The sequence below is a fragment of the Trichosurus vulpecula genome, chromosome 3, assembly GCF_011100635.1.
Source record: "Trichosurus vulpecula isolate mTriVul1 chromosome 3, mTriVul1.pri, whole genome shotgun sequence".
NCBI classification, from domain to species: Eukaryota; Metazoa; Chordata; class Mammalia; order Diprotodontia; family Phalangeridae; genus Trichosurus; species Trichosurus vulpecula.
The window spans coordinates 290,339,791-290,364,499 of NC_050575.1; the positions used below are offsets into that span (position 1 = coordinate 290,339,791).

The 24,709-nt window shown below is 39.0% G+C and overlaps 1 protein-coding gene across 3 annotated transcripts in view; it reads left to right on the forward strand.

Moving 5' to 3' along the window:
• NCAPH (non-SMC condensin I complex subunit H) overlaps positions 1-24,709 on the forward strand; it is a 50,953-nt gene that overhangs the window by 17,237 nt on the left and 9,007 nt on the right. For 2 of the 3 annotated variants that reach the window (XM_036752159.1, XM_036752158.1), the window contains exons 4-16: positions 3-96; positions 900-992; positions 1,240-1,378; positions 2,363-2,487; positions 8,648-8,837; positions 11,027-11,118; positions 12,911-13,110; positions 18,396-18,544; positions 19,089-19,195; positions 19,605-19,727; positions 21,333-21,440; positions 22,707-22,895; positions 23,558-23,674. In XM_036752159.1, coding sequence (XP_036608054.1) covers positions 3-96; positions 900-992; positions 1,240-1,378; positions 2,363-2,487; positions 8,648-8,837; positions 11,027-11,118; positions 12,911-13,110; positions 18,396-18,544; positions 19,089-19,195; positions 19,605-19,727; positions 21,333-21,440; positions 22,707-22,895; positions 23,558-23,674 — 1,726 coding nt within the window. The remainder of the gene's footprint in view (positions 1-2; positions 97-899; positions 993-1,239; positions 1,379-2,362; positions 2,488-8,647; positions 8,838-11,026; positions 11,119-12,910; positions 13,111-18,395; positions 18,545-19,088; positions 19,196-19,604; positions 19,728-21,332; positions 21,441-22,706; positions 22,896-23,557; positions 23,675-24,709) is intronic. The other variant, XM_036752160.1, reaches the window with a different exon arrangement.

Here is a 24,709-nt window from a genome sequence, read left to right on the forward strand (position 1 = left end):
AGGAAACCTGATACTCCATCAATACTGGTCCCCAAATTTACAAATACACAGATTGCAGATCATTATTCCACCTGCATCAAGCTGTCAACTGAAAATGTGAGTATCTACTATCCCATTGGCAGGTAGAGAAATAGCCAGATTTCTTGCCTGGAAATCTGGGGTCCTTGTTCTTTCTTTTGTAATAGTGAAAAGTGGTTGCAATGATAACCAACACTTTCAAAAAATTGCATCTCCATTAGCTCATTTGATCTTTACAACTATTTTGTGGACACTATCATTATTCCCATTTTATAGACAAAGAGACTAAGACTCAGGCAGATTAAGTGACTCTTCTTAGTGGCAGAGCCAGGACTCCCCTCTCAGACTTCTGACTCTACCACTTCTATTACTTTTTGCTCCACACCAGAATCCTTCTCTCTGTGATTAACCTCCTCTGACACTTTGATTCTCCTCTGAGACATTGATCAAGTTAGTCAAGTGCCTTTTGCTTCAGTTTCTTCTCTATAAAATGGGGTGACTGATACTTAGAGTCAAGTTTGTAATACTAGTTTTAGCGTTTCACTGTAAAAGCAAGTGATGAGTAGTAATTTTGTAATTTTTTTTCGTAAGGTACTTTCATTAGTGTGTAGATATTGCTACATGGTCCTTTTAACCACCTTCTGATGAGTTGTCTGTTTTGCCTGTCCATTACCTATGATATGTCTGCTCAGTTATATGTGGGGAGGTTATGCGTCTGGCTAATCTGTTTCAAGCACTTCAGGGTGCAGTCAGGTCTAGGGCCAAGGACTGTGTTCTTAGAGTGTCCCTGTGAGGTGGCATCATTTGTATGGGGCCTTCACTTAGGAGTTAGAACAAACTTTTCTGTAATTTTCTATTTTGTTTTTTTTTTTCTTCTTCAGAAAATTACCACCAAGAATGCTTTTGGTCTGCACTTGATTGATTTTATGACCGAAATTCTCCAAGAAAAAGACTCTGAAGTGACCAACTTTAAGGTGAGGATAACCTGCCAACTTTTGTATCTTTGAGCTGAAGGAGAGGGTGTGTCTAGGAATGCTAAGCTTACTGCTCCTGAAGTAGGGCAGTCCTTTAAGTGGAATGGAATACCTTATCTTTTGTAGCTCTGCTTCTCTGTCATGATGCCTAAATACCTTTTTTTTTTTAAAGGCGCTGGAGTCTGTAGCTTGTAGCCTGCAGCTTTTTCTTCATGCTCTCACATGCACCTCATGCTTGTTTCCCCAGGTAGCTGCTGGTACCCTGGATGCCAGCACTAAAATCTATGCTGTCCGAGTAGATGCTGTCCATGCTGATGTGTACAGAGTGCTTGGTGGACTAGGCAAAAGTGCTCCTTCTGCAGAAGGAGCAGACAGTCAGGAGGCAGGTAGGTGGGTTGGGGTTTGGGATCTTGAAAGGTGGGAGCAGAAGTTTATTCTGGGCATTTTTTAAGTCAATTGTGCTGTCAAGTCAATTGATTTCAGTAGCAGAATGAAGTCAAGCATAACTCTTTGAAGAAATGTGACTGATTTTAAAACGCAGAAGAGATAGGGGTCTTTTATCAAAGGGATTGAGGGACTTGCACAGGAAGAGGATGCTCAAATGCTAAAATTACTGAGCATGGAAAAAGCTTGAGAAGCCATAAAACTTTGACTAATTATGAAAGTCCCAGCCCAAGTGCCTTTTAAAAAATGGGAGGCCTGTAGATGCCAAAGGGCATCTAAACTCTGTGATATATTGGTTAGAAAGAAGTACTTCAGCAGGGCAGCTGTGAAAGCTACAAGTTGAACCTATTTCATACTTTACATACAAGCTGAAAGTAATAAAAATCTGTAGTTTCATGTAATCCTCTCACTCTGGTTTACTATGTATATGGAAATCCCCATTTTATTTGGTGTTTGGGTTTTTTTAATATTTATTCTAAATTGAGCAAACCATCTAGTTGGTTAGTTACTGGAGGGACCTGCTGATACATGAGTTTGTTTTGAAAGGATTTAGTAATTGTTGAACATTCGCTACCTGTTCAGATCATCTCAGCTCTAGGGCACAGACTAAAAGCTTTCAGGAAACAGGAATTCCCCTTCTAACAATGAATATCCTATTACCTCCTAATGAGTGAGCATCTTAATCTCTGAGTCAGGAGGTAGGTCTCATCTGTAGTATGTTGAGAAACAAATACTAAACTGATGTAGTGTCTAGGTTTTTATATTGGTATACTGCGAACTATGTAGGTCTGGTACCTGGAGCTAACCTCACATGCTCAAGCTAAGACCCTCTTTTATACTGAGGTACCTTTATTTTTCCTTGGCTCGTTTATCTGCTTTGTGGTGAATCTGCTTCCTGCCTGTACAGTCTTCTCTTATTCTTTTAGATGGAGGCCCTGCTGCACCAGGGACCATCAAAAAAGTCCAGAAACCTAAGAAGAAGCACCAGGGTAAAACTATTGAACAGAATCTAAACAACATCAATGTCTCGGAGGCAGATCGAAAATATGAGGTGAGGGAATAGAGGCATAAAATTGGCTCCTTGATCACCAGTCAGATCTTTGATTACTTCATTCCGCCGCCGCCACGGCACCCCCTTCCCCCCATGACTGCTCATAGATAGGCTTATTGATCCCAAACTAGGTAACAGAAACATGATCTCAGTAGACTAGAATAATGAGCCAAATCTAATAAGGTTAAATTTCATCCAGGATTAATATAAAGTTCTGAACTCTAAACATTTATTAATTTATTTTCTTTCTTTTTAGTTTTCAACATTCACTTTTATAAGATTTTGAATTCTAAATTTTACCCCCTCCACTCCCCTCCCCAAGATGGCATGCAATCTGTTATAGGCTATACATGTACAATCACATTAAACGTATTTCCACATTAGTCATGTTGTGAAAGAAGAATCAGAACAAAAGGGAAAAACCGCAAGAAAGAAAAAAACAAAAAAAGAGAAAATAATATGCTTTGATATGCATTCAGACTCCATAGTTCTTTCTCTGGTTGTGGATAGAATTGTCTTAGATCATTGAGTTGCTGAGAAGAGCCAAGTCTAACGAAGTTGATCATTGCACAATGTTGCTGTTACTATGTACAGTATTCTCCTGCTTCTGCTCAATTCACTCAGCATCATTCATCATCACCAAGTCTTTCCAGGTTTTTCTGAAATCTGCCTGCTCACCTTTTCTTATGGAACAGTAGTATTCCATTAGATTCATATACCACAACTTGCTTAGCCATTCCCCATGTTGGGCATCCCCTCAATTTCTAGTTCTTTGCCACCACAAAAAGAGCTATTACAGATATTTTTGTCTGTGTGGGTCCTTTCCCCTTTTATATGATCTCTTTGGATTGTTGGATCAAAGGGTATCCAGAGTTTTATAGCCCTTTGGGCATATGCACTTAAATTTTTAAAGAAATGTTCAGTTATTTTTCAGTCATAGCTGACTTTTCATGACTCCATTTGGGATTTTCTTGGCCAAGATACTGGAGTGGTTTGCCATTTTCTTCTCCAGCTCATTTGACAGATGAGGCAAACAGGGTTAAGTGATTTGCCCAGGTTCACACAGCTAACAAGTGTCTGAGGCTAAATTAGAACTCGGGAAGAGGAGTCTTGTTGACTCCAGGCCCAGCACTCTATCTACTTTGTGCTACCTAGCTGCCCTTTAAAGAAATAGACCATACAACTATAGAATGGGATAGATATGATAAGAAAACTTATTTCAGAACATTATGAAGAACTGTTTAATAAATAGAGCTTTCCAACAATGGAAAGAGTTGATTTGTAAGGTAGTGAGTTCTTCATTACTTGAAGAATTCTAATGTAACCAAGAGGACAACTTAACAGTGATGTTCCATTAAAGAGTACTCCATGAAGTGTTTGGACAAGACTAAGATGCCTTTGAAGTTTGAGATTCTATGTTTTATAAATTTGGAGAGTCTGGGTCTTGACTTTTGGTGTTCACCTGCTCTGCCTGTTAATGAGTACTTATGTATTATTAACAGTAAAATCAACAACTTGAAAGAGCTGTCACTGCCCTTTACTAATTGACAATTGTTGGAGGGAATGACATTTTGAATTAATGAAAGTACTGATTGACAGATCATAGTTATTATTTATGAGTCTCTGCAGCAACTCTTACAGGACCTGGGCCTATTGCAATGAAAAATTTTTGTGGGGTGAGGGAACTGGACAAGAATTGTTTGTAATTAACATTTTAATTTTTAAATGCAAATGAGTCTTGAAAATACTTTGCCTTCTTAAATAGGCTAAACTCTGTCTCTGCAACATTGTTTATATTACAAATAACTCCCCCGCAAATGAATTCTGAATTTTTGATTGTGGAATATAAATAGATTTCAAAAATTTTGTTAGATTCTGTGATGTAAAGTTAAACAGTTGATACCTAATCTAAATTGTAGTTAATTGGCAAATGAAAAGAAACACTTTGGCAAACTGCCCAACTTGCTTTCCTTCTCATCAAATAATAAATAATAATAATAATAATAATGATAATAAATCAGCTGACACTCATATAGCACTTTAAGGTTTGCAAAGCTTTTTGCAAATGTTGTTTTATTTTATCGTCACAACAATCCTGAGAGGTAGATGCTGTTGTAATGATTTAGAGGCAGCTAGGTGGATAGAGTTCTAGGCATGGAGTCAGGAAGACCTGAGTTCACATCCAGCCTCAGACATTTAATAGCTGTGTGATCCTGGGCAAGTCCTGTTTTCCTCAGTTTCTTCAACTGGATAATAGCATCCCACAGGATTGTTGTGAGGATCAAATGAGATATTTATTAAATACTTAGAACAGTGCCTGGCACATAGTAGGCATTATATAAATGCTTATTCTCTTCCTCATTTTACACATGAAGATACTGAGGCAGACAGAAATTAAGTGACTTACCCAGGGTCATACAACTAGTAAGTGTCTGCTGCTGGAATTATTTTTTTAATTAGTGGTCATTTCAGTGAATGGTTTGGACCTATGGGTGAATCCTCAGTTTTGGGCAGTGGGGAAGGGTAAAGGGAATTGAAGGACAGTTGTTGTTTGGTCTCAGGAGGTAGTTCAGGGGAGACAGCATGGTGCAGTAGAAAAAGCATTGAATTTGTAGTCAGCCGAGGACCGGGTTTATAATCTTGGGGCTGCCACTGTACCACTTTTGTTACTTTGGGCAGGCTGCATGACCTCTTGGGGACTTAGTTTCCTTATTTGCAAAGTGAGGGAGTTGGACTAGGTGAGCTGTAATTCTTCTAGCTCTAAATCTCTGTTGGGTAGTTTAATGCTTTGAGAAAAGTGCAAGGCTAGGAGACAAGATAGCTGGGTTTTTGTCCCACCTCAGCCACTCTGTGACCGTTGACAAGTCACTTAAGCTTCCTTATCTGTACAACGGGAATAGCAATACACAGTCTCTGTTATTATTGCTTGCAAACTTTGCATTCTGTTTCTTTAAAATTTTTTATTGATAGTTTTTGTTTTCATACCTCCAAGTATATCTTCTTCCTGGAGACCTATTTCTTGAAACAAAGAATAAAAAAGAAATGGGAGAAAAAGCAGTTCAGCACAACTAACCTTAACTAGTTTGACAACATTCCACATCTATAGTCTTCTACCTCCCACAAGGAGGGCAGGGAAGTGCATTTCTTCCTCTTCGGGCGATCTTAAATGTTTTCTTGTTACTTGTTTTCAGTTTTTTTGTTGTCTTTCTTTCCGTTTACGTTACTGTAGTCATTGTGTATATTGTTTTCCTCATTCTGCTAGCTTCATTTTGTATCAGTTCACGTCTTCCCGTGTTTCTCTGTATTCTTTATGTTCATCATTTCTTACCTTGAAATAAAATTTCATTCCATTTATGTACCACAGTTTATTTAGTTGTCCTTCAATAAATGGGCAATTACTTGCTTTCAGTTCTTTGCTATTGTGAAAAGAACTGCCATAAATGTTTTGGTGTGTATTGGACCTTTCTTTTTATCTTTGACTTCCTTAGCTCTCAGAGTCGAAGGGATGTTGCTTTTCAGAACTTTGTAGATTCATGTAGAAAGAGGCAGTATATGAAGATACAGGTACGGTTTTTAAAAGGACTTCTTCTCTCAAGCTTAGCCCCTCACTTCTGGCTGGGCCCCTCTTCAGCAGCTTTAACTAAAATTTGTACTTGGAACCTCAGGATTTAGATTCTGAGACTGGCAAAGTCCTCATCTCCTGGCCCTCACTCCAAGGCGTAGCTGTAGTTGTAGCTGCACTTGACAAGGAGAACCCAGTGCTGATAACAGCAGATGGGCAGGTTTGCTGTGTGTTCTTATCCATTTACCATTAATAGGAATGTGAGGAGGGGAGGACCTAGTTTGGGGGAATGGGAGGAGATGATGAGTTTGAGTTTGAAGTGATAGCGGGACATTCAGATACCACAGGCCACTGGAAAAGCAGGGTGGGTCACTAAGGTAGCAGAAAGATGATCTCCAAAAGCCAAGGTCCCCTCATTGTTTTAAGTTCCTTTTTTCAATGGTTACTGTGTTCTCAGAGTGCTTCAGTTCCCTGGGATTTAGGAACATTATCCTCACCCCATTGGAGCCCATCCCTGTATCTATCTCCTGGTCATTTTTCCTCTCCCAGCCACTGGTTCTCATTTTGCTTCTATACTTAGAAACACTAGCTTTACCTTTCCATTTCTGCTTTCCAGCAAATTGTATTGGAAAAAACCACTGGATTTAGAGTCCAGAGACCTGGGTTCAAATTTCAGTTCTAGCAAATCATTTAATTTCTCCAGGCCTCAGTTTTCACAGCTGTTAAATGAGGACAGTCATACCTGAACTGCCTGCCTTGTGTTAGGTATGTTATAAAGTATAAAGGGCCATATGAGTGTCTTTTGTTGCTATTATTATTATCATTTTTGTCATTTTTTCTATGCTTGATGCCCTAATCTCCTTAAAACCCAGATATTTCTATGTGTATTGTGCTTATTCTCTGCATTATATTTCTGTTATTTCCCCACTACTTCCTGTTCTTGGTCTTCACCTCCTTCCCCCCCTTCTCAACTGGAATATTTTTGGATCTGTCTTGGGAATCTCAAGATTATAGATTTATAGCAAGAATGGATCTTGGAAAGTCATCTTTTCCAACCCTCTCATTTTATAGGTGAGGAAACTAGAGAGAGTAAGTGCTTTGCTCAAAGTAGTCAGTAGCAGAGCTGTGATTCAAACCCAATTCTTCTGTCTCAAATCCAGAACATTTGTCTTTCAGTTCTATAGCACCTCTCTCCTTTTCCAAGATCTTTCACAAATAACTGCCAGTGTCTAAGCAAGCAAATCAACTAATTCTTTCAGTACCTTGGGATGTAGTTTGTCTGCCCTGGTGACTGACATTCATCAAGGGCATTGAGGTACTCTTACTGTCTCCCTGCTCCTCTTGGAGCCTTTTTTGTTCTGTCCCATTCAGTTAATCATTTATTGAGTACCTACTCTGTGCCAAGGCACTGTGGGTCATTCTCTTGGACAGATGCAAAGTAAAAGTGGAGTTGTTCTGCTTTCCATCAATTCACATCCTTTCTACTTGGAGCAGTGGGCCTATCCCTTTTTGGAACCTTCTCTTTTCCCCAGTATAACTTAAAATCCATTTTTGTTATCTTAATGCTTTCTCATTAGCCTCCAGTTAGTTTGAGCTTTAGCTCTTCTTGAACCTTTTCGTAAGGATTTTGCAATCCTTTTGTATTAATCTTCTGTAATTTGTACTTGCTTCTGCCTTTTGCACATGCCTTTTAAAAATCACCTTGGTCAATGAATTCCCTGTGCATCTGTATTGATCTCTTTAGATTTTCTTTCTCCCCATCTGTTTCCTTTTCTCCCCTATCAGAATTGTTTTTCCTCTTCATTTATTTCTAAGTTCTTACCTCTGCTGAATCTTCCATATCTTGGGCTCCTATTTTATTTCCTTTAGTATTGGATAAAATCTTTTTTTTTTATGGAGATTTACAGAATTTTATAGATTCTTCATTCAGCAGAATTGATTGTAGCAGCATTGGTAAAGAAGTATTACAATGAAGTCGTAGACACAGAAACAACTTAATCCATAGAACTGTATACTGTAATAGTCTAGTTTGAAATGGGATGATTGTTACCTGGACAAAGAATTGAGAAAGCATTCGTTGTGTAGATTTTATCTATTACAGAGAACCAGATTGAAAAATTACACAGTGTTACTATTGGCATCTGCCTCAGCATAGAACTACCTTTGTTAGACCCTTTTTAATTTTTTAAATGGTATTTGTTTGGAAGGCATTTTACCTGTATTAGTTTGCAAATTCATTTCTTTCAAAGTGCCAAGGTGAACCTTAACCCCAATCTTGTTGTTGTTGCAGTTGTGTCTGACCTTTTGTGACCCCATGGACCATAGCACCTCTGTCCTCCACTCTCTTCAAGTTTGTCCAAGCTTGTGTTCATTGCTTCTATGAAACAATCTATTCTTCTCATGCTTTTCTTTTGCCTTCAATCTTTCCCAACATCAGGGTGTTTTCCAGTGAGTCCTTTCTTCCCATTATTATGTGGCCAAAGTATTTAAGTCCAGATTTGAATGGTATCCAAATGAATGAAGTTTTACTAGGCTCTTATTTGTCTTGTCATCACTGTTTCTTAACCATATTATTATGCATTTTGTATTTGCACTCAGATTGACCCCATGTTTCAGAAGACGGCTGCCTCATTTGATGAGTGTAGCACTGCGGGAGTATTTCTCTCTAGTCTCCACTGCTCTGACTACAGGAGTGAACTCCTCTTTCATTCTGACGTCCGGCCTCTCTCCACTGCAGAGCCTCTCGAGTTCCCAGCTTTGGGGTCGGTGGAAGTAGCAGATTTAAAAAGTAGGTACAAATATTGTCACTGTACAAATACTGCCCCCAACAAGAGTATTTATATCACAAACAAAACTGATTCCAAGCACTTGGAATTAAAACCCTGGGTTCAGGTTCCAGCACTGCCACTTTATTAGCTTTGTGACCTTGGGCAAGTTGTGTTTAAATTCTTTGGGCTCCAATCTGGAAAACGGAAAAAATACCTGTCCTACTCACCTCACAGGGTTGTTGTGAGGTTTAAACTCGATAATTATGTAAAGCACTTTGCAGTCTTAAAGTGATAAATCAATATCAGCTGTTACTATTGTGAGGCTCAAATGGGATAATAAGGTATGTTGAAGTGCTTTATAGACTGTGCTGCACAAATGTCAGTAGTTGTTGTTATCTCTATGCCACTAGATCCTAGGTGGCCTCTGTTGAGGATTAGAGAACCTGCATTAAATTGTGTATCCTGTTTACATCAAGTATTGTAGGGACCCCAAAGGAATGGTCAGTAAAATCACAGATTTTTGCAAATCAAGCCTCAAACTATTGCAGTGAATGGTTTGATATTCATTGCAACTTGGTACAAATGTTCATTATAAACCAGGGCTGTGTTGAAGAATCACTCAGAGCATAGCAATTTCTAGCTTAATCAAAACATGGCTTTATTACTTACCACATAGGAGAGTGTGTTTCAGCATAGAAAAGAATAGCATGAAGAAGTTTCTTATCCAGCTTGCAAGGCTAGACATTTTTATACCCCTGGGAAGAATAAAAATTAAATGGGTTTTAGACGAGATAAATGGAGAGGTACACAGTTGGGAGATAATGGATTATACAAAATGGAATACAGAGGCTCACCAGCTGTGGAGGAGGTAGATATTGGGATGTTCCAAGGAAACAGAAAATACTAGTGGATAATTGATTACAGCAAATAGTACAAGCACTTTTGTTGTGTTGAAGAATGTAAAATTTCCCATGGGAAAAAATAACTTTTTCCTCCTTGAAAGTTTTTGTAGGTTAGCAATACCTCTCTTACCCCTATGCCTTTGCAGTGATATCCAGGTTTCTAGAATCACAACAATAAGATAGGTTTAAAGTTCTAATTCTGTGGCTTCTTTGAAATTAGTTTCCATATTCGTATCCTAGACCCTTCAGATAACTGTAGAACCTTAGAGTTTGGACTTAAAATAGGGGCCTCAAGATATAGGTGACTACCTGGAAAGGTTTGCTCATATTGAAATGTTTGCCAGTCAGTGCAGGAGGTTCAGAGGAAGTGAGACATGAACATTTCCAAGGTGATTTAGTTCAGATCATTTTGGGACTCCCCTTTTACTAATCAGAAGTTCTCGAAGAGAACGTAGAACTGACCCACATCCTCTGAAGAGCCCCTTAATCTCTTGTTGATTCTCCAATCATACTGGAAGATCACCCTCCTTCCACCCGTCCCTCTCCTCCTGGCATTCCCTGGCATTTGTAGGGTTGGAGAAAGGGTCTCCTGAGTTTAATAGTCCAAACCCCAGTGTCCACTTTTATGTTGGTTTAGGCCTGTCTTGGGGTTGTGGTAGTTATAAGCCAGAGGCATCTTGTGGATAAATACCCACCAGACAGGCACTTGGGTTGCAAATCAGCCCCCTGGTTCATATTTACACTTGTGCATAAAATTTACGTAATATGCCATGACATTTGGCCCACTGCTGGGGGACTACCTGATAGGTAGAGTCCCTGTTTCCTAGAACATGCCTTTTCTTGTTTGTGTCTCTTTTCTAAGGCGTGACTCCTGTCCAAACAAAGTATTTGTAAGTATTCATTGTAAATTTGGGTATTGTCATATTTCCTTCTGAGGTAGGCAAACTTTGGCTGATTTAAGACCAAAAATAGGATTCTAGGATTGGCCACAAATTTCTAAGGCATCCTTTTAGGTTTTTTAATTCCAGTGAAGTGCTTACAAATTATTTGAGGGTGCTTTCTGAGAGTAGTGCATAAACCTCCCCTCCAGAGAATGTGTACACGTGCTCGTATGTGCACATTGCAAAAGGCCAATTCCAGCTGACTAAAAATACACAAAGTTGGCTTGCAGCCACCTTTGTTGGTAACTCTGATACAGTGCCCTCAGCCAGAATATAATGATTGTATCATTTTCATTTTGATATTGGTTTGAAATAGACAAGGAAAGTAATTTATCTGACTTTGAATCCCTGTGATCTTCCCGCCAGGTGCCCTGCTGCAGTGTGTGGAGGAGCGCCAGATTTGCCCTTCGCTGGCCGAGTTCCAGTTTTCTAAGTGGGACAATGATGCTCTTACTGAGGTATAGAGTCAACTTTTGGTGTAATTGCTCTGGGTGAGTCCCAGAGCATGTATTTGTGGTTTGGTTGAATGTGCCCAGCATTCTCAGTGTCCCAAGATTAGTTCAGTCAGATGGGAACCAAAACTCTGTGAAACTCATTCTTATTTAACCAGTTGTAGGGAAAATATTTCCTTTGGCACGTTTGTAGGAACAAAAACCCGAAGGGTAACACAAATAGCTCTATGTTATTATAAAATGAAATGAATTCTGGAAATTTTCTCATTATCCTTTCTCCTCTGCTTCATGGTGGTGAGGTGGCCCTACTTAAGTGAAGCCTTAGTGGGATTAACTCTCCATTGCTGATTATTTCAATAGCCTCTGTGCTCTGAGGCTGCTCTGTAAGCTTCAGGAATTTCCTGCTCTTTGAGGTTATGTCCCTTGGCACAGAGTTTCCTGAGAAATCATGATGTGTAAAGCTTTCCTTTGTTTATTTTTAGCTTAGCCCCTTTAGCCTCCCCATTAAAATTAAGAAAACAAATGGTCTCCATGGAAAATTGTTTTCCCTAAAACATGTAGTTTGTGGATTTGAATTCCTGTTTCATGTTCTACATTATGTGCCTGGCAACAGTACAGCTCCATTCTGTATTGTGCCTTATAAACTTCCTCAGCTCTTTATTTATGGCAAGAATGCTGGGCTTGGAAGTAGGGGTGGGACAGTGATATGAAGAGAGCAGTGCAGTAATTAAGACATGTAGGAAAAGAATAGGATTTTTAACTGAAATTTAAAAAGGAGAAGGTGCAGTGAGTCTGTTGAAAAGATAATTACCAGCTCACTGAGAGAAGAGTGACCAGGTCAGGGGTTCTTTTTTTTCTCTCTTATTTTATTTATTTTTTTCTCAATTACATGTAAAAATTCCCATTCTTTTTAAAAAATTTTTTTGAGTTCCAAATTCTCTCCCTCCTTGAGAAAGCAAGCAATTTTCTATATATTATACATGTGCAGTCATGCAAAACATATTTCCATCTTGGCCATGTTGCAAAAAAAAAAAAAAACATCCACACACACATACACACACAAAACAATCAAGAAAACTAAAGTTATAAAAAAAAGTGTGCTTTGATCTGCATTCAGACTCCATCAGTTTTTCCTCTGGATGGTGGATAGCATTTTTCATCACAAGTGCTTTGGAATTGTCTTGCATCATTGTATTGCTGAGAATAGCTAAGTCATTCATAGGTGATCATCATACAATATTGCTATTACTGTATACATTGTTATTCTGGTTCTGTTCCCTTTACTTTGTATCAGTTCATATAAGCCTTCCCAGGTTTTTCTGAAAACATCCTGTTCATAGTTTCTTAGGGCACAGTAGTATTCTATCACAATCATACACCACCACTTGTTCAACTCTTCCCCAGTTGATGGGCATCCCCTCAATTTCCAGTTCTTTGTCATCACAAAAAGAGCTGCTATAAATATGTTTGTTCATCATTTGCATTTCTCTAATCAAAAGTGATTTAAAGCATTTTGATCAGGGGTTCTTAACAGAGAGTCCACAGACCTTCTGGAAGTCTATGGATAGTTTTGGGAGGGGAGGGGCTGTAAACTTGGATAATGGAAAATATTGCACATTTATTTTCACTGTTTTATTCTATTACTAAATTACTATTTCCTTTCATTATGAATTAAAAAACAACAAAACACAGTATTCTGAGGAGAGATCCATGGGCTTCATCAGACTGCCAAAGGGGTCCATGACACAAAAAAGGTTAAGAATCCCAAGTGTTGATATATTCTTTCTGTTCTTTTTAGTCTTTGTCAGTTCTGGTGGACAAGTTTAAGAAGAGTGATCAAGTATTTGACATTAATTCTGAGATTGAAGATAGTGATAATGAGGAGTGTGCTGGTGTACCTGTGGAAGATGACTTTGATGCAGACATTCATGATCAAACAGCAGGAGGGGATCGTGAGTTCAGAAGTTGCCAGAAGTCTTCTGAATTCCAAAATTCCAGGTAAAATTAAAGAAAAAGTAGACTTTTGTAGCAAAGGAAAATTTTTTTGTGAGCTCTTCACATCAGTTTTTAGTAGATTTCCTTTGGGGATATTTGACTCCAGCCATATTTTGATGGGAGATGGTATGCTATATTTCAGGCAGTGCTAGTTTGGAATTTTTTACCTTTCAAAACTCAGCATAGACTGGTAGGAAGTTGCCTTGAAATTTTTGTTTGTGAAAGACAGCACCATCTTTATAAAGAAAACTCCATCACATATTGTGAACCTACAAAGGCTGTACCTGATTGAATGAGTCAAGCAGCTGTTGGAGACGGAAAAAGGAATCCATAGGACACAGTTCATCAGTCCTTCCTTTTAGTGGAGTAGCTGCCCCCGAAGCTAGAATGTGGGACAATCTAGTTTAGAGACGGAAGAGACCTTAAAGGTCCTCACACAGCTGCCAAAATAATTTTCCTGAGTCTGATCATGTAATTTGCTTGATTAGGAACCTTCAGTGGCTCCCTGTGACCTCTAGGGTAAAGTAAAACTTCTGGCATTTAAAGCCAGAGTTTGTTTCACATTATTTCCCTTCATATACTCTGTTTCAGTCAAACTTGCTGTTATTTAAATTCAGCATTCTATCTCCTACCTCCGTGGTTTTGTGTAAGTTGTCCTCATTCATGAAAAATACCCCTTCCTTATCTTCACCTCTTAGGATTCCTAGCTCTCTCCCGTCAAAGCGTAGCTTATGTGTCACCTCTTATGGGAAGCCTTTTGTGATCCCTAGTGTTTTCCTCAGTCTCAAATTATTGTATATTTCTATGTTTTGTTGACCTGAAAGTTTGGTTAAAAGAGGCAAACAGGCTAGGGGAATGAGAAAAATCCCAGACCATTTCCCTAGCATGAACTATGCTTTAAGACTCTTAGTGTTCATTTGGTCTGTATCCTTGAATGCTTCTGGTCCTGGAGATGAAGCTCTTCCCTTCCATATATACGATAATAAAATAATAACCATTAAATAAAAAATTACCAGCACAAGTACTTAAATAGAGTAAAAGAATGTGTTTGAGCTGGGAAATGAAAAAAGACTTAGAATGTTTTATTACAGAAACCTGTTCATGGCCTGGTTCTCTACTTAACCCTGTGGGGAGAGGAATAGGAAGATGAAGAAGGAGGGTACTCTGGAATGCCTGGAATGTCTGTCCATAAAAGGGTGGGCAGAATTAAATTTTTCAAAAAAAGTTGATAACATTCTACCCTTTACTCTTACCTCAAACTCTGTCAGGCTTTCCCTCAAAGTTTTTAAAGTAATTCTCTGCTGAAAGCTCTTTTAAAAAGAAGTATTTCCTAATTCAATTCAATAAACGTTTATTAAATGCCTGCTGTGTTCCAGCCACTATATTAAGGCAGGGACCTTGTTTCTGTTTCTTGCTGGAGATACAAATAAGAAACAGAAGGGCCTTGCCTTCAAGAAGCTTTCAATCTAATGAGGGAAAACAATGCAAAACAGAGGCTTGAAGGGAGTGGGATGGGGGGACTTTGCATGGGGTGCCATGTTCCATGGATTTCAAATCAAGTAGAGCTGCAGAAAGTGGAGAGTTGGTCCTAAAAGGGGGATCATCATATATGTTATCACGGAAAGCATCTATTTAAGCACCTAACTCCATGTGGTCCTGAGCTAGAGCAAGGACAAAAATACTTAAAGGTCACTTTTACTCTCTAGGAGTTTACATCTGAATTTCTTCGTTCTTTAAGTATAAGCTTTGTGCAAGGTGGTAGGGAAATGAGGGAATACCAAAACGGAAAATTGTGAATGCCAAAGGATGAGTCACTAGGTGAATAAATGAATGAATGAATGAATAAAAACTAGGTGAATAAAAGCATAGCTTTACAGTATTTTATTTCAGAAATATGAGCATTTTCATTTTCAACATGATCACTTCCTAAGATGATATAAGATGTTCAAGTGCCTTACAAGCTTTCTGATTCCATGAGAAAAAAATGTTTTTGTTAAAGACTGTAGGTATTTGCATCACATTTTGTACAATCATGTGAACTTGCTCCCCAGGAACACATCTTTAAGAGGACCATGTGGTAAAATGAATAGGTACACTAATGATGACCAGTTGGCTCCTTGTTGTTCACACATCCTTTCAGGTAGTCAAAATTAAATAAATCATAGAATTACAGAGTTGAGAGGACTTTGGAAGTCCCATAGTCCAACCCACAGCTGAAAAAGAATCCTCATTTCATCATAGCAGACAAAAGGTCAGCTTATCTCAGTGAAAGCCACCTATCCAAGGCAACCCATTCGTTCCACTTTGGGGCAGTGTAACCAGAATGGCCTTTGTTTGAATTGTTTGAAACAATTTTGATTGTTGAAACAGGCAGCTCTCATTGTTAGGTAGTTTTTCCTCAAATGAAACCTAAATGCGCTTCTTAGCAGCTTCTACCTACTGCTCTTGTTCTGTCCTTAGGACTAAATAGAACAAATCTAAGCCTTCTTCCACATGACAGCCTCTTGGATACTCGAGGACAGTGAGCATGTCCCTGCTAAATCTTATTTTCTTCTGGCTAAATTTCCCTAGTTCCTTCAGATATTAATGTGACACAAAGTCAAGGCCTTTCACCATCTGGGTTCCCCCTTTTCGGAACACTTCTAGTTTATCAGTGTTCTTAAGTAGTGGTGGTTGGAAATGAATACAGTATTCTAGATATGGTCTGATGAGAGCTCAGTTTAGTGGAACTGTCAATTCCTTATTCCTGGAAGCTATGGTTTTCTTTGATGATAGACAAACTTACCTGTTTAAAAGTGGTGAAATCCAAATATACTCCAAAATGTAGCAGGCATAAGAAATGAAGGTTATTATCAGTATTGCCAATTTCCTATCAGAAAACTGAGTATTATCCATGAGGGATATAATAGTGCCTGGGGATTCTGTTTTTCTGTTGAGACCCACTGCCCTGCAGAAAAACACAGAACTATAGAAGAGTAAAAGCAATTTAATTTAAATGAAAGTTTGAGAAGATGGGAGGTTCAGATATATTTGTTTTAGAGAAATAAGCTACTCTCATCTTCTTTGCAAATTAAAAATAGAAAACAAGTTAAAACTATTAAATAATAAAACCACCTTACATTTATGTGACTGAGAGGCAGCACAGTACAGTGGAGAATATTGGATTTTGAGTTGGGTAGACTTGAAATTCTGGCAAAATCCCATTGCAACGAATATCATTATAAATAACTGTTCTATGTGAGAAAACTATTTCTGAGCCCTTGTATTGGTCCACAGCAATTCTGCTATGTGGAACTAGTTACAACAAATCTTATGCAAAGAAAAAGTTTTAACAAAAATTTAAACTTTTAAGATGACTTCAAAACTAATTAAACTCAGTCCCTTCATTTTATAGAGGAGAAAACTGAGACCCCAAGAAATGAAGTGACATATCTCAGGTCACACAAGGTAGTTAATGGTAGAGCTGGGACTCCAACCTTGATCTCCTGGCTCCTAGTCTAGAGCTTTCCCCAACTTCTGTCATTCTGCACAAGAAGTATTTTCTTTGGTTCTGGTCCATATGATGCCATGTTTTTTATCAAGTTTTACTTAATTTAACTGTGCAGATAATGCTGTAACAAAATATATTTGTGATTTTTGAAGACTGGGAAAAAGACATCAAAGTTATAATGATTTTTGATCTGGAAAGGACCATTAGTCTGTGCCCTCTAATTTTATGGATGAGAAAACTGAGGCCTGCCTAAGAGCAGAGCTCACTAGAGGACCAGTCCAGTGCTTGTGACACTGGAACGTGTTGCCTCTACTGAGCCATTCTTTACTCTTCTTTTATCTTCTCATCAAGTAGCAACCAGGTAGTGATTACTCTTGACTCTATCCTTTCTTGCTTTAAACATCTCAAAAATGTGAGATTTCCAAACCTACCAAGACCAAAAAAAATATCATCAAACAAGTTTTGTGAGCTAGGCAGAAAAAGAGGGTTGGCATAAATTTGCATCCAACATTCACCTCAATCTAGTAGGGAGAGGCTTGAATCAAATCAATTTAACAAATTTCTATTAAGGCTGTACTTCATGTAGAGCATTGCGCTAGGCCTGAGAAGGGAGATAGTTTAGACAAGATGTGGTCAGTTCCCTGAAGAAGCTGATGGTTTGTGTGGAGATAGAAGCACATACCTGGATTCCTATAATATATGATATATACAAGTCCATTAGAAAGGGGCGAAACAGTGCTATGTGTTAGAGGTCAATTCTAGGCCTTGTAGATTGGGTCTAAGATTTCTAGAAAATTTGTTTTAACAAAATTCCACCAGCAAAACAATTTGGATGTCTTCTGGAATTGACATAAAGGGATTTTACTTGTGTAGTCCAAATATTGATAGCTTCTTTGTTACCTTAACCTTTAGGTGGCAGCAGAGTAGCATACTTCCAACATACTTTGAGACCCTTGTGAGCCCAACTCATTCATGGTCTCAGATATCTTTATTTCAGTATACTGAATAGGTAGGGTAAAAGATCTTTCCTGCCTAGCCATCCATGCAGTTACTGCATAAGAGCCAGGGAGCAAAGCTGGAGGGAGCAATGAACAAGTCATACTGGGCAGTTGATTGTGTGAGTTTGGATGTGAGAAGTGAGTTTAGACTGGCATCTTCCCCACCTTTACTAGGGACTGTGTCAGTTTGCTATGAAAGCATCTAGTTCATGAAAGCAAGGTGTGAGCACAACATATGTGGATATTTTGAATTGTAGAATTATTCTGTATCAGAGGCAATTTGATTTTGTGGAAAGGACCCCATGGCTGGAAGTCAGGAGACCTGTTCTGCCATTAACTGACCACCTTTGTGATCTTGGACCAAGTCATTTAACATTGCTGGGTACTTTATTCATTTGTAAGTAGAGGGAATTGGACTAGATGATTGCTAAGGTTCCTTCCCACTTTAAAATTGATTGATTTCTGTAACTGGCTATACAGCTTTAAGCAGGTCACTTAAGCATTGTCAACTTACGTGGCACTTTATACTTTCAAAGTGATTTTATGTCCATCTTTTTATCTGCTCTGTCTGCCTACCTCCCAGAATTGTTACGAGGATAGAATCAGAGAGATAACAGATATAAAAGTGCTTTACAACATTATAGGTACTATACAGATGAAGAATATTTTTAGTACTAATGAGGGAATTCTATTTTAGGAATTGTACTTTTGTGGCAAAGAAGGATGTATATGAAATCATCTGTAAATAGACTAATAAGCTGTAGCTTACACACAGATTTTGATTTTTTTGTGTGGGGCAGGCAAGAGGTGATTTCCCTTGGAGATGGAGACATTGGGACCATGTGCCTCCACTTATCCATGAAGCCTGGAGAATATTCCTATTTCAGTCCCAGAACCATGTCTATGTGGGCTGGTCCTGACCACTGGCGCTTCAAACCCCATCGCAAACGTATGTATTTATAGTAGTAGTATTAAGGAAGAAAGAGTCTCCAACTTCCTCTTAATTGCCCTCCATCATTCCAAGTGATGAAAGGGAAAGGAAGGTCATCATAGCTTTTTGGTATATCCCGCTAAGCTGGGATACTGTGTTAGTCCTTTGATTGAAGGAATAGTTGGACCACAAGTGGGATTAAGAGTAAATTAGAACTAAGGCTGCTCTTTTCCTTTCATTTTATTCCAGAAAGGTAGAGGCTAAAATTTACATTCTTTAGTTGTGCTTATTAGTGGCAAGGCAAATTGGCCCTCAAAATATAAATTCAGAGCTCAAATGACTTTGAGAGAATTTACCTTTCTTAACATAACCATGATATTAAGATTATCTTGTGTTTCTTGATATTAAGATGTATATGATTTCTTGATATCAATAGAATAATAAATTCTGAGTGAAGAAAGTGAGGAAAAAGTATCAATCCATCAAACATCTTACTGAGCTTGCAGTATTTAGGTCCCTGAAAGGTACAGTATTGTCAGGTTTTATGTGCTCATCTCTGCAGAAGATCCTAATTCTCAACAAGAGAAGAAAAAGAAGACTACAAAGAAAGTATTTGAAATCAACTTTGAGGAAGAGATGGACTTTAACGCACATTTCCGAAAAACTAGGGTTTGTACTGAATTTATTATAAGCTGTACTTTCTTACCTCCCCCTGAGTGTTCTTTCTTGAGGTTTGTTTTTTTTACCCCATGTCAGCCTAGTAAATCCACTTTTTAAAAAGAAGTAAAATGGTAGCTTTATCAACCTGGTCCCTACATATTGGGAAGAGTGGGTCAAGGGTGGTACTAGGTGAAGGATAGAGGGAACTAGGTAATGGTTGAGAAAAGGGAACGAGACCTGGTGCAGAGTGTAGCTTTGTAACAATGAATTTCTCACCCAGTATTCGAGGAGTTTCACTGTAGTCTTCAGCTGTATGTGACTTGGCCTCTTTTTTTATTTCTATATTCTCTTAATGGGGAAAAAGTATCTTCTAGTTGCTGTCATTAAAGGTTCTTGAAAATTTATTTCTTATCACCAGGCTGCTACCACACTGGCCAAGTCAACTCTGGACAACCAGAGTAAGAAAGCTACCACCCTTCCATCTGATTTCCACTATGAAATAGAGAACATCGTCCAGTTGAACCTGAAACCAGGGAACAAGGTGAGGCTACTCAGGCAGCTCGGGACATGCGTGCTTTAATATTTCTAAAAGCTTCCCTCACAACAACCTAAGTACGTTGAGCTCTATTTGGCAGGTGAGAAGCTGGCCATAGAGAGATTCATTGACTTAGTGCTTATGATCACACAGCTCGTAAGGAGCTGGATCAGAACTCAAGTCCAGGTCTCCTGATTTGATTTCCACATTCTGTGTGTGTTTTTTCTCCAATTATACAATTTTGCCTCTAAGCCTTTTAGACCTGTTAATGATAAATTGGTGAAATTCAGAAAATTTCACCGAGTAAGTATTAAGAAGTCTTTGTGATTGAAATAAGGTTTGGAAGGGCTGGTTCAAGGACTCACAGAAATAGGGCTACTACAGAGGAGACTCTCAGGAACATAGCCCCAGAAATCTGGGGCTTGTGCTTGTGGGGTATCTGGGCACATATCTGTTCCTGCCTTAAGGTAGTCTTATGCTTCTGCATGAGCCTTGATAATCCCACCCTGTCCTGACTTTTGTCTCTTGGACTGGGAAAATTCACTCTCAGGTATCTCATCTTTGAGTAGTGTTCAGAAAAGGGAAAAAGAAAGGCACAGGTGGCCAAAAGCACTGCTTGAGACCTGTGGACAAACATGGCTGCTTCTGCCTCCAGGCAAGGAAGCAGAGAACACTCTAGGGTTTTAGAAGAAAGGAGGAAAGGAGAAGGTGAGAAAGACCATATCTGGAGCCTTGTGTTCGGTTTGGAACACAACATATTAACAGAGATGTCGACATGATTCTGGTGTCCAGAATCATGAAGTACCTGGCAGTTATGTCACAAGAGGAACATTTGAAAAAATGAGATATTTTGCCTGGAGAACAGAAGACAAAGAGGGACAGAAGAACCATCTTCAGATGTAAGAATTGATTTGTTCTTACTTGCTCCAGAGAACACGACTGAGGCTAACTAGTGAAAATAGAGTTAGAAGAAATAAGATTTTTTGGTCTTGGTAGAAGGATAATTTTTTTTAGCTATTCTAGCTGGAATGGATAATGAAAATGATGCTGATCAAAATGTATTGGATAATCCGATATATGGGGAATTAAAGTTAGTAGCCGAGCCACAGAAGGTAAGACTTAAACATTTAACACATAGGTACAGTACCGGTAGCTTGATATTAGTTTGTTTACTGTCCAAGTAACAGGCTACCTCGAGGTGCTCAGTTCTCTGTCCCTAGAACAGGAAGGAATTCTTGCCTTGGTAGAGAGGCTAAAGTAGATCACAAGATACAGGGCTAGAATGGCCCCTAGAAGTCATATACTGACAGATGGGGAAATCAAGGCCCAGAAAAGTCAGTGACTTGCTTACAGTTTTACAGGGAGTGGGTAGCTTGGACACTATTCACCCCCTCCCCGTCTTTGGATTCCAAACTCAGTGTTCTTCTCAGCACACCATGACTACCTTTAAAATGACCTCTAAGGCCCATTCTAACTCCCAAGAGTCAGCTGTTCTGTGCTTCTAGGTAGAAATGAATGTTGGGATCTGAATTTATCTCCTTCGTCTTGTAGTTTTAGCTCCCCTTTTGGAAACTGCTTTCTCCACTTGCCATTCTGATCTCTCTTTGGTAGTTAAGAAAGATGGCTTCACAGAGTGCTTCGTCGGAACAGGACGATGAGATTGAAGAGTATGATTACAACAATCCTAATGATACTTCTGAATTTTGCCCTGCAGTCCCGGTAAGGAGGGTTGGAGAGGGGAAGGGAGAGGAATTTCTTTGTTCTTTTCTGCCAGTGAGAAGGGAAGATTTCTTCTACTTGCCTCGTGTTCTCCCCTTTGCCTGGCATAAGTGGTGGTGTCCAGCTGACAGCCCCAATCAAGTGCACATTTTGTGTGTGGAAGGTGCGCATTTCTCATCAGCAGAGAAAAACTGAGAGCACCCTTGGGAAGAGACTGAGCTATTACAGTAGGAAACCTGGAGGTCCTATAGGGAAGCCTTGTTTCCTCCATCAGACTAAAGGTAGGAGCTGTATCTTCTCTTAGGCCTGGGGCTCCCTGAGGTTGGGCATTGTGTGTTATGCCTCCTGTATTACTGAGGGTTTCCCCCTGACCACGAGTCATCTCTCCTCACCAAAGACCAGGAGGACTAGGCCTTCTCTTCCTCCTCCAGACCCAAAGCTTCCCTAGAGGGCAGGAATTGTGTCTGCTTCCAGTCATTCTTGTTTTAAGCCATTTGTGCCCAAGGGTAGTCCATTTGGCCCACAGAATCAATCCATCAACCAATACTGATCAACTATAGTCTACAAGATGCTTCTAGGTGCTATAAGAGAGGCAAAGAAATTTAAGACAGTTCTTGTCTTTGAGGAATTTACAACATTGGGGGTGGTGAGGCACACAAGGAGGAAATAGAAACTAGTAACAGAAGGCAGGAATGATAAGTAGGTGAAGCAGAGGGCTGTGATCTAGAGTGTCCCCACTCCTGCAAGGGAGGAGCAGGAAGGATGATCACTCTCCCTACTTACATCTCCAGACAGAGAGGTTTTTGCTTTTGTTTTTTAATTTTGTAAAATCTTCTTGATCAAATATCAAGCTAAGAGAGCTTTTGGAAGGTTTTTGTTGTTGTTTTGGTTTGTTTTTGTTTTTTGTTGAGTTTAATGACTGAATCTGATCAAGACATGCATGTTATGTTTTATTTGTGTACATCAGCTAGGGTTATTGAACAAACAGAACTGTGTAGCTCAGCTGGGCATCAAAGAGGAGAGCAGTTGGTATTTGTGGCAATTTATTTCCTTTCTGAATGTAGCTCTGAAGTCTTTAGACCCCTGTCTGTCTGGGGTGGTTTAAATTTGGTTTGGTCTGAAGGCAAGGGGCTGTAATTGCCAGTCTCTTCCAGTTTGGGGTAAATTCATACAACATAAGACCATCTGCTTCGTTTGTTTTGAATGCATCTTTTAAGCCTAATGCTACTTTCTGCAAAACTTGAGCAGCTATTTTTCTTTGCCTAGGCTGCTGACAGTGATGATGATGATGGCCCTGATGGATTATTTGTGGGAGCAAATGGTACCCAATTTGATTTTACAATTAATCCCAACATCGGATTTGGAAATTCACAGGATAATGAAAATGATGCTGATGAAAATGGATTGGATAATCCGATATATGGGGAGTTAAAGTTAGTAGCTGAGCCACAGAAGGTAAGACTTAAACATTTAACACATAGGTACAATACCGATGGCTTGGTATTCATTTGTTTACTGTCCAAGTTACAAACCAAATAGAGTTGTAAAATTTATTTTTTTTCCCGCTCATTCATCTTTGTTCACTGAGGGGCTGAGTGAGGAATGTCCCAAATCTCAGGGAAGACTCTTGGGTGAAGGAGGAACCTTTTATTACTTTAGTGTTAGCTATTGATAAATAGAAATGAAGTGGAACTGACCATTTCTCCAAGGGAGCTCTGATAACATATCCGACTGGAGAAAGAGGTTGTCATACCAGGCATGTTGATCAGGGTTGATGTTCATAGAACTAGCCTAGGTATTGTTTTCCAATATCAAGCCAAGAGTCAACAAAATGGTGGCCTTCTAATTCACTTCCTTAAGTATACTTGGGAATTTTTGTCCAGACTAGGATTCTAGACAACCACGGACATGGCCATAAAGAAAATGGGTTTGAAGTGAGAGACCAAAACTGTTTGTTCCTAATATGTCCAGAGCAAGATCTGTAATTCCACCATTAAAACTTAACACTTGCTAATATACAACTTTTCCCTGCCTCTGGGCATTCATTTCTGCAATGGCCTGATAAAAATCATGATGAATTCTTCTGTCTTCTTCCAACTTGTACCTGTCTGTTTCAGGTGAATAAAATTGAAATTCATTATGCCAAGACTGCCAAAAAGATGGACATGAAAAGGTTAAAGCAAAGCATGTGGAATCTGCTGACTGATGGCCAGGAGAAAGAAGCAGTTGCAGAGGTAGTCTGTCTTTCCTTAGTCATAATTTGTTTATTCAGAAGCAAAGAGGCATGTCTTAGAAGAATAGACCTTAGGTCTACTCTTAGGTCTTGGCCTCTGGAAAACAGCTGTGTGACATTGGACTGATTATTTCATTTTTCTGAGCTTCGATGTCCTCACATATAAAATGAAGGAATTAGATTGTGAATGCTCTCATGTCCCTTCTAGTTCTAAACCCTATAATCCTATGAAACAAAATTGTCAGCCTTTTGTTGTTGTTGCAAAGGAGCCTAGCAGTATTGTTGTTGCCTTAAAGATAACTGGATTCAACCTTTCTCTTACCTGTGATTATCCTGATAGCGGACATCTCTAATGAACATTTCTGTGACTACTGCTGCTAGGTAAATATAAATATCAAATTCTGAATGTGAGCAGCTGATGTTCAGAGTTGTTGATTTGTTCAATGAGTCACCTAGTAATTACTATTTCTTGGGTCTACTCACTGAGCCACTTCCAAAACCATCCGTCTAATTATCTTGCCCATGTATCTCTCCATCTTTTCCGAAACCATAGGATAAGAGACTTTGGTAAAATTTAAGTAGACTGCAGCACTCTCTCTGATCTTCTAATAAAGGTACCTTTTAAAAAAAGAAGTGAAGTTAGACTGATATGATCATTTTTTGAAAGTAAATTTTTCTTGGTATCTTTTGTTTTTGGCTTCACCTACATTTCCCGTTATATCAATCTTCTCGCTTTCTCCCAGAGAGCCATCATTTCCAATAAAGAAGAAAAAAGGAATAAAATTCCAGGTTGCTAGTTAGCACAACTAGCCAAATGATCCAAAAAGTCTGACATAAGCAATCTTCCATGTCCCTGGTCTTTCACCTCTGCAAAAAAGCAGGAAGGTGGGAATGGCCTGTTCCTGACAAAGCTGTGATAACTTCTCTTGATTGTTGTTTACCTTTCTAAAAGTATTCAGAAGTTATTCTCTTAATAATGTGTTCTGCAGTTTTTTAGGAGCAGAAATTAAATTCATGACCCTTATTGTTTGCAGAT